We start from the raw sequence: 14,198 nt of genomic DNA on the forward strand, positions 1-14,198 counted from the left end.
CAAAGTAGAAATTGTAAAGGAGCATCTGCAGCTTTAACGTGGCCCCGCGTCTTGAAGAAATAAAGTAGCGGCACTTAGAGCTTGGCCCACCTGCCCGCCCACCACAGCCACACCAACAACAGTCCAAACAAGTAAGTGGAGCCAAACTTACCATGTTTGCTTTTTCCCTGCTGGTTTTCTCCTTATTCCACTCTTTACTCGCTTGCTTTCCCTCCCTTCTGGGCTCCCAGTGAGCTCTGCTCTAAGTTGAGGACTGTCAGGCTGATAAAAATGGGATTGAGTTGCTGCTATGAAGCTGCATGAGGCCTTCACTGACCAAGTCAAAGTCAGGCAGAGACCTCTCTCTCTCTCTCTCTCTCTCGTCAGCTTTTCCGATGGCAAACTCTCTCTCCGCCTCTTTTGGCCAAGTCCCTGAGCTGTGGGCTGTTTCCTGGACGCTTGGTGGACTCCTGTGACCCAGCGGTCTCCTTCTTTTCTTTTTCTTTTTTTAAATGATGGCTGCTGCTCTGCTGTGGAGTCTTGTTGCAGCCCTCTGTGTCTCCAACTTGCAGCCCTGCCTTCCTGCCACATTTAGAAGCAGAAACACATGTGGGCTTCTGGTCTGAAGTTTAAAGAGGCGGGACTTGCATGAGAGTGTTGTGTTGCCAGGACGACCCCTAGTTCTCTAGCAGCTGGAGCCCTGCCCCTGCTGTGTGTCATGAGATCATTTTGATTTTTTTTCCCCTTGAAGAATGTTTAACAAAGACATATAACCAGACCTGTGTACTGCACCGTGTGTTCATCAGCCCGTTTTTCCTAATTAGACATTCAATCCATCAGCGTTATTGACAGAATATGTTTGGATTTTTTACTTATTTCTTAACTAGATTTTGCTTTTGCGTTTCATCCTTTATTTACCTAAGATCAGCATTTCATAATAGTAGATGTTTGCTTCTTTGTTGTTCATCAAGTCACTTTATTAATGACAAAAGCAGAAGAACAAAAAAAATTATAATTTCATGCACATTACTTAAAGTAATGTGACTTTTTACTAGAAATATACTTATGTGCTTCTTAAAGTTTTTGAGTGAGCTTCACTTTCGTAACCAATCCAAATATTTGAATGTTTGTGCCTGATGTTAAAGTTTCGCAGCAGATTGAAACAGATTGACGATGAGTGATTGAATATGAGGTTACTGTACATATTTTAAATGGATCTTTATCTTACAAACTTTCTTAAAATGTCAAACAAAACTGCAAACATTTCATGGTTTTGACCATATTTCCATTTCATTAGCCGCACTGCTGGATCTACCACATATTGTACAGAGGTGGCAGATCAGAAAACCAGCACATCTACTATAAAAACATTCTATTCTCATTATCTGCTGTCAAGTCACAGCCAATTAAGCCTCAAGTGTCAAAACAACCCCCCCCCAAAAAAACCAAAAACCCAACAACCACTTCATACTATGTGATGGTGCTGATGCAGTACAGGTGAGTGAGAGGGCGGAGTGGGACGAGCCAGGTAGAAGTAGAGGGAAAATGCAACAAAGACACTGGGAGGGGGCTGAATGAGAGAGGGGCTAATGTGAGCAGGAAGAGGAACCTGAGCCCGAGCATGATCAAACAGTTGGAGAGGTGGGAGGCTGTGCTGATCATCACATGCATGGGAGGATGTTTCTGTATACATTTCTCTGTCGCAGTCGCTGAAATATTGGAAAGATTGGGGGGAGGGGGGGTCAAGTTAAAGAATGCAGATTCCTCTCCTCCACTTTATGGTTCTACAGCCTGACAGTGAGGGTGGATAAAGCCTCACAAAGCTTCTTCTACAAAGCTCTGCTTTCTCCCCCCCCCTCCTCGAAGCCACACTGGTCTTATTGTCTCTGCCTGCTTGTTTGTAGTGAGGCTGACTTTGCATGTTACATCCAACAGTTTCCCAGCACCGTGTCTTTAATAAGTAAAAGCAAAGTGCTTTATTATTAAAAGATGGAAAACATCCTTGTGTTCTTTGCCTGATCATTTAACAATTCTGTCAACTCTAATTTCAAGGCTTTTGTTTTTGTCTTGCACAACAGCCACAAAAGCACTGCAGCCACTCTTTCATTAGCTGATCTGCTTTGTTTAATAAGTGAGGCGAGCTTGGAATCTTAAGTGAGAAGCGGCACAGAGTCTGCAGATGCCACCGGTGCCTGACTACTGTTCACCGGGCTGAAGCTGCTCCACCCGATCATCTATTAATCAACACGTAAAAGGGGTAAATCCTAGTGGCTTGTGGGAAAGAGAGAAGAAACATGACAATGAGGATGTAGGAAAGTGCAGGCAGGAGATCAGCTGTACAGAGAGATTTTTTTAAAAAAATGAGATGTTTAAAAGGAAAACATGGTGGAAAGAAAGATGGAGTCCAAGCGTTTGTTCCATCCAGTCCAAAATCGTGGACCAGTTTGTGAACTTGGCCCCCTTAGTTTGGTTTCCTGAGTACAAACCACACAAAAAGATCCAGGTCTGCACAGGTGAATATTCCTACGTGAAAAAAATGCACAATTCACCTTTGTTCATAACCGTTGTGAATATTTACTTAAAGTACCAAGTTAAGCTGCAGCAGAAAACACAAAAACATCTTTAAATATGCGGCTTCACACTTTATAAAGAAGACAAGTCATCAACCAGCTGTTCAGCAAATATGTGCAAATCATGTTCAAACAGCAAATTAACATCTCCAGAGTCCATCTGGGACGGGACCAGACCAAAACCACTTTGAGACAAGTGTCTCAATGCCATTGTCCCAGGTTAGGTGGAGACAAAGCCCAGATTTAACATGAAATGCTAATGCTAAAACTGCCAAACACTGACATTCATATCATATCAAGTTCTGCAGTATTAGTCAGAATTAGTGTACAAACTGCAATATATTAGCATAAATATTGTAACATTGTATTGAAATTGAAGTCAGTCATTCATCACTTTCACTTTTACAAAAAAGAATTATCAAGACAAAATAAGGAAATACAGCTAAATTAAACAGCAAGTGACCATCACAGTCATGCAACGTTTAGGGAGAACGGCTGTAACCACTTATCCTGTGTAGGACAGTCGTCTCACTGTGTCCATCAAAGCAGGTTGACAGGTTTGCTCCCAACTAGCAGGTACACGAGACAAAACAAACACTGAAACACTGAGACACTGAAACATAAAAATGTGTCTCAAAATAACAAAAAAAAAAAATACCACAAAACGACCAAGAAGAATCTCTTGTGATGTGTCTGTGCCTTGGGGCCCATTGTCCGTCCACACGAGTCCCTTTGCCTCCAGGTTTCCACCTTCCTGATGTTTAATTCATCCAATTATATCATTTCTGCTCTTGCTGTGAGAGAAGCCCGAATAATAAATAAACCAATCTCTGTGTTTGCGGTTTGATTCTTGTGTCGCTGCGTAAATCCATGTCTGCATATAGGCCAAACCTTGTTTGTTCTTGCGTGCGTGTGCTCTGATGTGGACATTACGTTCTCTGGTTTGTTTGTCCAACATTCATACGTCTTTCAGCTTGAGCACCTGTCTCCCTCTGGGACCCTGTCCTACAGTGACATGTAGGTAAATGACAGTTGCTGTTTTTATCATCTCCTTGTGTAAACCACACCTAAGGCAGACAAATCCCCGATCTGGAAAAGTCCCACAATGCTTCACTTTGTGTGCAAAAACAGCCAATTACAGGCCCCGACTGGGAAGGCAGGATTTGAGAGCCGGTGCAAATGCAGGCAGCATTCAATGAATATGAATTCTGTCCCAAATGTCATCATGAATAAATGTGGCTATTGATTTTTAATTCCAGCTAGGATTAAAAACACACACACACAGTTTTCTTATGGATTTCTGCCTCCTTCTTCCAGCTGATTCTGCTGTCAGATATCGCTGTGATAAAACACTGACCCCAGATTCAGTAGCCACGTTCTCCTCATTGCCTTATTGCAATGTCTAAAGGATTAGATGTTAGATCAGAGTCTGAAGTAAAATTAAAATTATAATTTGTGAATTTTATGGAGAAATTGACAAAACGTCTCAAACGTCTCTAATGGGGCCTGTGGTTTTAATGTTCAATCTTACTTGAGCCCTGTGCCAAAGAGGTTGTTTATTTCATAAGTAAATCCATATTTCCATTTGGGATTAGTACCTCATATTCCACGCTCTATATCCTCCATGAGTCTAAACAACTTTATTTCTTCACACATAAAGTGGATCCAAGACCTGCGATCTCCAGTCCTTTATCTCTGACCGTTAAATAATTTCAGTACAGGGCAAAATGCTGTTTTATTAGAAGGGGGGGTGGGGTGGATTGGGGCTGTATGAGATGTGTATCTTAGAACGTGCTCTGCTATATGTGATGAGATGTTGGCATGGATCTTTTTTTTTTATGAATGATATGTGTTATTTCACATTATGTGTTTGTGCTTTTGAGTTATTACAAATTTCAGTGAAAATGAATAAACGTCATATTGTTTGACTATAGGGACAATGTTCTTTAGCTGATTTGAGGGATGTTGGAATATGAGTCTAAAGGCTTTTTCATCTTATATCATCCAACAATTGTCTTAACTGCTTATCCTATTTGGGTCTTGGGGGTTGGAATAGATCCCAGTTGTGATTAGGCAAACAGTGGAGTACACACATTTGTACAGTTGTGGACAACTGTCACAGCAATTGTTCCGGGGGACACAAAAACGAGACGGACGTTTAGATTTCTTAAACAGTAAATATCCGCTTACATAGCACTTTTATCCAAAGTGCTTTTTAATGTTGTTACTCATTCACCCATTCCCACACACACCGACGGCGGTGGCTGCCACCGAGGTGCACACCTGACCCCACCGGAGAAACTTGGGGTTCAGTGTCTTGTCCAAGGACACCAGGGATCAGAACACTGACCCTCTGGTCCGTGGACAACTTGTTCCCAGAGCCATTTCCATTGTGCTGTAGCTTTTGCAGCAAATGTCATCATTGGGTTGCGTTGTGGGTTTTGTAGCACCTTTCCCCATTTGGACTTGTTGTGGCCTTTTTAACGCTGTGCATGTGTTGTCAAATTGATGAAGGTGTTTTTTTTCTATTTGCCGTGCTGTGAGCTCTCAGGGCCACTTGATGCTTAATACATCAAATATATTTAAGCAACTTTTTATATTCAGGCAAATACAACAAACTGAGCTTTTTTTCTCATGATTGTCTTATTCTCATGATTGCTATTGTCCATTACGTTTTGTAATACGCCTCAGAGGGTAGAAACCGGAACCATACGTAACAGTTTGGTACCAGAAGGTTTTGGCCGGATGTGTGCGTAGAGTTATGTCACATAGGCCACACTTGGAGGTCAAAAGGCTTCCATCCATCCTCTTATCCACCTAAATTTATCCTCTGAATTCGGGTCAGGGAGGCATCAGGTGTAGTAATGTGTGGCCATATTTCCAAGCTCCTCCTGGGGGATCCCATGCTGTTCCCAGGCCAGGTCAGATACAGTGTATAACCCTTTCAGCATGTTCTGGGTCCGCCCTGGGGTCTCCTCCCTCGAGAACATGACTGAAAAATGCCCAGTGGAAGGTGCCCAGGAGGCATCTTAATAAAATGCCCAAGCCACTTCAACCGTCTCCTTTTAATGTGAGAGGGCAGCACCTCTACTCTGAGCTTCTGTCCAGATGTGCTGTCTGTACCCCTCTAAGTCTGAGCTGGCTACCTGACGGAGATTTTGCCCACTTGTATTTGTAATCTCCTTCCTTTGATCACTGCCCTGAACCCCTGCCCGTAAGATGGAACGTAGACCAACTGGTAAATTGTAACTCGGTTCCTTCTTCACCGCAAAGCTTCAGCGGTAAGATGCTGCATCAATCCACCTGTCACTCTCATTCTATCTTGCTTGTGAACAAACATATTATATTCATATATATATAATTTAAAATAAGTTTGTGATTTTAACATCATAAAGATCATATTCTACATCACATACAGTACTAGATCTTATTAAAGAAAACTTTTATTACAATTAATAAAGTAAATGTATTAACAGGAACTTCTGTATAATTTGTTTAATTTCCAAACTTCCTCATTGTCGCTGACACAGCCGTAAAACCTGAAGCACCTGAAGGAGCCGCTCAGTTCGGCCATTTCATTTTCTTTCCATCACCTCAAGTTCAATTCTCTGTTAATTAGTCATTTTAAAATCCACGTCCGTGGAAGACAGCGTCTTGATTGTGAAAGTGGCCACATCTCGCCCGGAGGAACAGAGGTCACACAGACTTTTTCTCAGTGGAAACTTTTATAATTATAATACCTATTAATATATGAATGTTACTGTATTATTTTAAGTGGATACATTTTCCCTTCTCAAGTTTGATAGCAGTGAACTCTCTTCTCCATTTCCTGTACTTTCCTGCCGTCCTCGCTGCCACGGGCCATGTCTTTTCTCATCAGAGGAAGTGAACTCACTAAAATCACGGAGTGATTTGAAATCACTAACAATCAATGAAAGTGTCACTCACTACCAGCCACTGTGAAGCACGTATACTCTAGTTGTCTTTCCACCCTTTGCCTTCAACTTTCTCCAAGACTGGGTTTTTTTCCAGTTTCACATTCCGTTGCAGTCATTTGAATGGCTTAGAGCGGCTCTTTTCTGTATCACAGCTCAACACAAACCATTTTTTATTCTCACCAAATGCTGCTGTGTGCAACAAACTTTCCAACTGTGTTGCATTATACAGTATTGCGTCAGTAAAGTGTCTGCACATGCATTTTTAATGAGGAACTGTGTCCTTTCTGCTGTATGTGCAATTTAGGCAGAAATGCTCAGTAAGTAATTATAGTACGGTTTATGCCACGAACGTCCAGGGAGCAGTCGTATCCACACTGAACCGTGCTGACATGAAGAGAATAGCGTCCTTCAATGCTTTGAGCCTTTGCTAGAGTCAACTCCGTCGTTAAAATAAAACGGCCTCTTCTTATGGGTAGTTAGGGATTTTTCGAAACCTACAAAGTAATCTAGGGACTATTTTTAAAGGCAGAGTTTGGTCTAGACTAAACTGTAACAAATAAGCATTTAATTCAAATTACAGACTTTCCTGTTACATTCTCAGGGCAAATGATGAACATCTCCCAGACATCTCACTAAAAAGTCCAATACACAACCAAAGGTCGAGCCAGTATCAAGTTTTTTTGCTGGATGTTGCTACAACATTTTGCTGAGCTGTCAGCTCAGCCTGCATTTATTTGACACCATCTTAATAGATGTCAGTCCACATGTGGCCTCATGGTCTGAACCTCTTTACGCATACACACGGTGAACACAGCCTGCATAATGAAAGCGGCGCGATATCAAGGGGCGACTGTGGCTTAGGTAGTAGAGGAGTCGTCCACCGATCCGAGGGTTGTTGTTTAGTTTCCCGGCTCCTCCAGCTGCATATTAAAGTGTCCTTAAGCACTGAACCTCAAATTAAGTGCTCCCAGTTTGTGTGAATGGGTGAACAGGAGGCAGTGTAAAGGTCTTCCCGTAAGTTTGAAAAGTGCCACATAAGAGCTGACAATTGACATTATCAGAGCAGCAGTAGCTCTGTGTCTTCAAGGCCTGATCTTTTGTAGGACATTTATATTTACAGTTAGGAATCGAAACCGATTTAAAAAGTCCCAGGTACCTACGTATTTACTTATCAATCTATATATCCAGCTACATTCCTGCCAGGATGTCTGCTAGGAGGACCGATCCATCCATAACAAGGCTAAAGCACGTTCATCTTCAGATACCAGTTAGCATGCATCGCTAACATTACAAATTTGGCTTCACTTTAAAAAAAAGACTGTGATGAGACACAGGACAATACATGAGGGAAACTAAATTGCTGCAAGTCTGGATGGACCTTAAACCTAATCAAACCTTTAATCAGCTCGGCGTCAAACAGAAAGACTCCGTGTTGTCTTTTGGTCTCCTAGCCGTGTTCAGGGCTCTCTCCTCGCTGCATAGGAGACATTCCTGGATCCATCATTGAGAAACAATTAGTGAACTGCACTTGAGGGAAAACAAACTAAACATGCATTTGCATTAACACCCAACACCAGAGTCATGATTTACAAAGACAGTCTTCTTGTAAGTGTGGATCAATCCTACTTGTGTTCAGCGTCCAGTGAATGTTGGGATTCCACTCAGGCTCACAGACGGGTAACAAATGCAAGGAAATCTGAATAAATGAGTGGAGAAACAGGATGACTGTGCCTCCATCTATAGGGAAGAAGAGGTTACTGAAGAGTTTTAGAATCCTAAATGGGAGATTTTGGCCTAATGTGTTTGAGAGGACCTCCATCGTCACCTTCATCAAAAAGGCAAAGAGGGGAATCTCTTCAGAACAATGCTGTTCCATGTACAGTGCAGTTAAAAGTTAATCTGAAGCTCTTGAACAGGCAGGCGTCAGAACCGACTGACCTGTGAAGGCAGCTCCCAGCTCTCCTGGGTTCTGTGGATATTTTGACATTTGGGAGATTTGGATTAAAACAGACAAGGGTTACATAAAGACATGCCCAGCAGGCTAACCAGCCTTGCCAGACTCCAGCCATCTGTTCAGCTTGTAATTGAAGCATGTGGCGATCTGCCCGGTGTACGGACTGCCATTCATATTTTCTACGCATCCAACAAAATGCACCTATCAACTCCACCTCCCGACCCACGTGTCCAAGTGAGCTGGTTGCACAGTAATACTGAGCTGGAAAGCAGAGAAGAACAACACATTCTCACCCCACAGGGTCAAATAATAAAGCTTCCTGAGGCGTCAAATTGCACTGCTTTTTACGTCGTTTGATACATCATATTGACCCACAGGTAACCTTTGCCATTACCATTGGAGAGCCACCATCTGATGCCATGGGAGTGATACACCAAGACTGCGTTAGGGATAACAACTTCTGGGTAGAGACAACATGGCTTAGGCTTAGGCACAAAACCTGTGAACAAGTCCTGCGTCTTGTCCACCTCCCTACAAGACTTTTCGCTTTAAATAGTATGCCGTTGCTTTAGGCATCAAATATTGAAGCGCTGGGGAATCATTATACTATGCTGAGAGCTCAGAGCGTCGATAACCTAAGCATCAGCATGTAACACAAAGGTACAGAACAAAGTGGTGCTTTTTGATGCCTGAGGTATGAGAACAGGCTGAGTAGAAGGCTGTTGGGTTGATATGTCTTGACACTGCGATAAAGGACTGGAGACTTACAGTCCTGACAAGAATGAGGGGAGTCTCAGAGGTAACTGTAGTTATTCTGGAGAGCCCACCCAAGGGTTATCTCCAGGAGCTTAACGGATTAATCCACCACTAACTAACCAATCAACGGAGTTTGTTTTCTTTTGTCTGCTTCTGTTCTGACTGCCAGTCAAACTATTACACGTTGTTTCCGCTCCACATGGATGAAGCCACAGAGGAGTAGGAAGCTAATCTGATAGCAGGATTGTGAAAAGGTGTGATTCTGCTAGAGAATGTTGGTTTCATGTGGGAGTGACAGCACTTCTAGATAATGAAGATACAGTACGAGCCACTGGTGACAGTGATGCTAACAAGGACGGTGGATGTTTGGCCGTTTAGTGAGTGTGCTAGCGGGACAGACAGCTGGGATATAGAGGGTCTCACCATGAAGTCTGACAGACTTGCCTATTCTGAACAAAGAGCTCACCTATTGGATGTCATTAAAAGGCAACAAAAGAAAATCACAAGAACAGACAATCAGAGTTGGTGAGACTCCCACTCACACTTTCTCCACAAATGTGTGACCTGCATGTGTTAGTTACACGTTATGCATGTTCACCACCGGCTCCTACATCGACTGCCAAACCAAAGACTAGAATGTGAGAACAGAAAGGTGAAAACTAAAAGGTCTTGGATTTCAAACCTTGTGGGCAACAAGTCAAAGAGTAAAGTCAACCCTCTCCCCTAAAAATTATATATAATATTATCCAGAGCAAACTACACTTCCCCTGCATTAAAAGTTTTAATGGTTATGTTCAGGCACTTACAGCAGTTTGCTAAGTTTAGGAAGAGATGATGTTGTGATTGGTTTATGTTTATGTATAAGTTCATTTTCCTTCTCTACCCTTAACCAAAAGGGCTTTTTATGCATAAACACACAGGACTCTAGTGTGTTGTAACAGTCAAATGCTTAATATGGCCACTGAAACTGTTTTGGAAGCTATTCATCCACTGATTACTATTTTTACTAATATGTCCTCACATTTGCAGTTTATTCAACTAGTAGGTAATTTTTAGTCAGCAGGACTGAATCTGCATACTTCAAAATCTGCTGAATGTCCAAAATAAAGGCAACAAACAAGCCACACTAAGACATTCACATCCCACAGTGTGAGATATGACACCTCCCGAGGTGTCCAATATTAACATTCATTATGTCCTCTGGCATTGTGGGGGCGGCTGTAGCTAAGCTGGTAAGCCAGTCGTCCATGGACTACAGGGTCAGTGGTTTGATCCCCGGCCCCGGCTATATGTTGAAGTGTCTCTGGGCAAGATACTGAACCCTTAAAAGCCCATTCCCCTCCCCAGATGAGCAGTGCCAGTTCAAGCCTGGTAGAAATCGGGGAGGGTTGCGTCAGGAAGGGCATCCGGCATAAAAACTGTCCCAAATCAACATGTGGACAATGATCCGCTGTGGCGACACTGAACTCACAGGATAAGCCGAAAGGACAAAATAAATAAATAAATAAAAAGTCCTCTGGCATCTCATATGGATGTTAGAGGTGCCCTCTACCATCTCTGTTGGATGTCACGGTGTCAGACCTCATCATGAAATGCTCCATTAAATAGTGGAAACATCAGTTTGACTTTATGCACGGTCACAACTGGATTAAGGGTCGACATCAAAATGCATCACAGCGTTACACTACACTTGCACAATACAGAGAAATGATTAGCTTAAAGTGTTGGCTGGTGTTAACGCATTGGCTGTTGCATTTATTATTTTGGACTCAGTCTACTCGTATGTGTCTAGTTTTTTTTTTTTTTACAAAGGAACAAACTGAGGTGTCAGAAGCTCTAGAAAAGTTTTGGTACTTTAAAATTATTTTTTTTAAATGTCTATTGTTTTATTTCATTGTGGGATCTTCTTCTGCCCAAATGCTGCATTAACCTTTCTAGTCTTTTTCCCAGCATCAAATGATGAGCCCACTACACCAGATTTTCTGGCATCTATCTGGAAGAAAAGTGCATGGAACCACTGGGAAATTCAGCCAATGAATATTCACATTTAAAGATTAAACTGACTGAAGAGGAACATTTGCTAAATTGTATGTCGATAAACAATTGTTTCTACCTTCAATCTGTCTTGTTTCTTTTTTGCCCACTAATTTTCTCTTCTTCGTACACCGTCCTCTTCTGGCTAATCCACCCACACTGTGTGAACAGAGGCAGAAGAGAAACATATTGCTCCCATTACACCCTGGTGTGTGGTTTTCCATACAAAGCAGTGATTGTGTTTCCTTTGGAGCATGGTGATGTAGATGATCTCTTTGGCAGGCAGCAGACAGGCCTGCTCTGATGAGCTACTGTAACACTCTGCTGGAGGAAAATGGGATGGGACAAGACATGAAAAATGGTGCAGCGTTTAGCACCACTTGGCACCGCTGCCGTTGGTTCATTGAGTCAGAAACGGAGAGGCCGTCTTTGTGGGGTGTGACTGTCACTGCTGGATGACAGATTGCATTCTGGGTCCTCTGAGAGAAGCACAGAGGATGAGATAATGCTTATGAAATAAAAGTCTCCCAAACAGACAAAATACTATGACATAAAGTGCCAGCTTAAGGTGAAATATTCAGCTATACAAGAAAAACTAACAGAAAAGTGCCACTACATCCACACAATTTCACCTTTAGGTCCCTGGACGTATTGTGTTTGAAACTCTGCACTGCTCTGTGAGCAAATGGCATTTTTGGCATAAAACATCACTGCTTGGCACTTGAGGAAACAAGCTGACAACTTGGCCACAAGAAGTCAATAAAGTGGTTTCCACACGAAGCCGTCGCCCTCCAATTAGAACATTACTTGATTGCTGTTAATTCACTTCACCTCATCATCTGGTCAACAGAGGCGATTCGTCACTCGAGCTGTCGTCAATGCATCGTATGAGCAGCGTCTTTCTGCTCGTGTTTCTGTGTGCAGAGAGCAAAACCTCTCGGTTGTGTTGATGTCACTTACACCTGGTTTTCCCTGCAGCCTGCTTTTATTACCACCAATATGCAAGATATTACGAGATAAAGTATTAGAGTACGCCTTTACAGAATGGAGTCACAGGAGCACTTGACTGAATATTTAATTGATTAAACATGCAACATCCTGCTTACATCCCATTACTTGGCAAAACCAGCCAAATCCAGTTATGACCAGCCCTGCTGATTTAAAGTGGGAAAATCCCCAAACTTCCTGCACTGTTTTCTCCTGCCAACAGGTTGTTCTCTGAATAGAATGAGTTTTGTGCTTTTTATTTTTTGCTGATTCTGCCACAGTGCTGACGCTCTGGTGAATGATGACAAAGAGGTCAAAAGTGAAGCCGGCCCACGAAGAAAACGGCTCTACCAGCCAGAGTAAGGAGAAAGGAATCGGGACTTTCTCTGCAGCTTGTCAATCAATCAATAAAATCTATTGTTATTGCAGCTTTCGCACAGATTAATGCAATTCAAAGTGATTTACTGATGCTAGAAGTTGATATCCTGCACTTTGGAACAACTAAAAGAAGAAGCCTCAATCATCAAATTGTGGCTGAGGGATGTAAGGGGAAGCTTAATTACTACTAGGAGGAGCTTTTCCCTGAAAAACATCTGAATGTGACAACAATTAATAACAGTGTTTCCACCACCATACAGTGAGCTGAGCCTGTTTGCTCTGCAGCAACAGAATTTATGTAATAAGCTACAATAAGAGGAAAACACAGCACAGCAACATCCAACAGAACATTTGATCCATTACCAATGACCAAAAGGAAAACACATGAGCTGGAACACAGTTGAACAATAACATTTCTTTTAATCCAAATAAATCTTCAGATTCCCTTTTAGTTCAATATAAATGTGGCATAAATTTTAAGACTACATCCAGACCTGGCTGATACCAATATGTGGACTCATGGATTGATTATTATTTGGGCCTGTTGGTAACAGGCCTGGGGGCCTGAAAGGTCAGGGGGCTCCTGGATCCCTCTGAAATACCTACGTTATTTAGCATGAGTAAATGTTAATATTTCTGATCCAGAAGTCAGTTTCCTCCAAAGAAAACCTATAAAAGACGCACAAAATGATGTCAAACTGTTGAAGAGACGCACAATAACTGCATTAGTAGAATTCCAGTTGGCATGAACCAACAAAAGACCAAACACAGGCTCAAACTAACTACAGAGACACAAAAGCCATAAAACGAGACATAAAAATAAGTACACAAATAAATAAAGTACACAGAAAATGCCCAACTGTTAAAAATGTACCATATATAAACACGTGATGGCCTCATTTGTACAGGTTTTGTATCTTTTTCAATGTGGGGGTCCTGTGTCAGACGTTGGGGGGACCGTATGCCTCTAAATCGGTCACCAAATTCAAGCCATGGAGGAATAAAAGCTGCACAGCTGGTGAAAACTTTGGGTTCAGCACTGTGAGAAAACACTTCACATTACACCATCATATGCCCCACTGGTAACACAAAATACGACCAATGGAGCCATTAAAGGAGAATAAATGAAGTAGTTTACGTGTATAAAAACCTTTGTTTTGGAGTCGTACATCCACAGGCCTAAGAAGGATCCTGCAGGACCCTGGCAGTATTTTTACAGTAAAACATGATGAGTTTGTCCTGCACTGAGACAAGCAGGTACTGTGAGTGGCTCATCAGCTCCCATTCACACATTTCCTCCAGTAATTTTCCTCTCGGCTCTCACATAATCATTGAAGCATTACAGGAAAATCACCGGCAGCTACTTAATATCAGTTGATTAAAAGCTAGAGATCGAGGCTGCTCTTGGAAATGCAACTGTAAATATACACAATGATCATTTTTACTAGCATCCATAAGCACAGCTTAGATTGAGAGCACAATCAGGAGAAAAGGGTTTTATGGAGCTGTAACTCAGTGCATGTCAGGATTGTTCCACCAAGGGCAAAAGACAATGGACTATTGAACGTAAAAGCTCCTGTCAGGCCAAAAAACAACAAGACA

The 14,198-nt window shown here is 42.1% G+C and overlaps 1 protein-coding gene across 2 annotated transcripts in view; it reads right to left on the reverse strand.

The window, feature by feature from the left end:
* sgcd (sarcoglycan, delta (dystrophin-associated glycoprotein)) overlaps positions 1–14,198 on the reverse strand; it is a 245,000-nt gene that overhangs the window by 111,871 nt on the left and 118,931 nt on the right. Inside the window, exon 1 of one of the 2 annotated variants that reach the window (XM_067491822.1) lies at positions 152–577. The exons of the other annotated variant lie outside the window; for it this stretch is intronic. Coding sequence (XP_067347923.1) covers positions 152–154 — 3 coding nt within the window. The 5' untranslated portion in view covers positions 155–577. Of the gene's footprint in view, positions 1–151; positions 578–14,198 lie in introns of those variants that run through there. 2 annotated transcript variants of the gene reach the window in all.

The sequence above is a fragment of the Channa argus genome, chromosome 22 (assembly GCF_033026475.1).
Source record: "Channa argus isolate prfri chromosome 22, Channa argus male v1.0, whole genome shotgun sequence".
In the NCBI taxonomy this organism is placed as follows: Eukaryota; Metazoa; Chordata; class Actinopteri; order Anabantiformes; family Channidae; genus Channa; species Channa argus.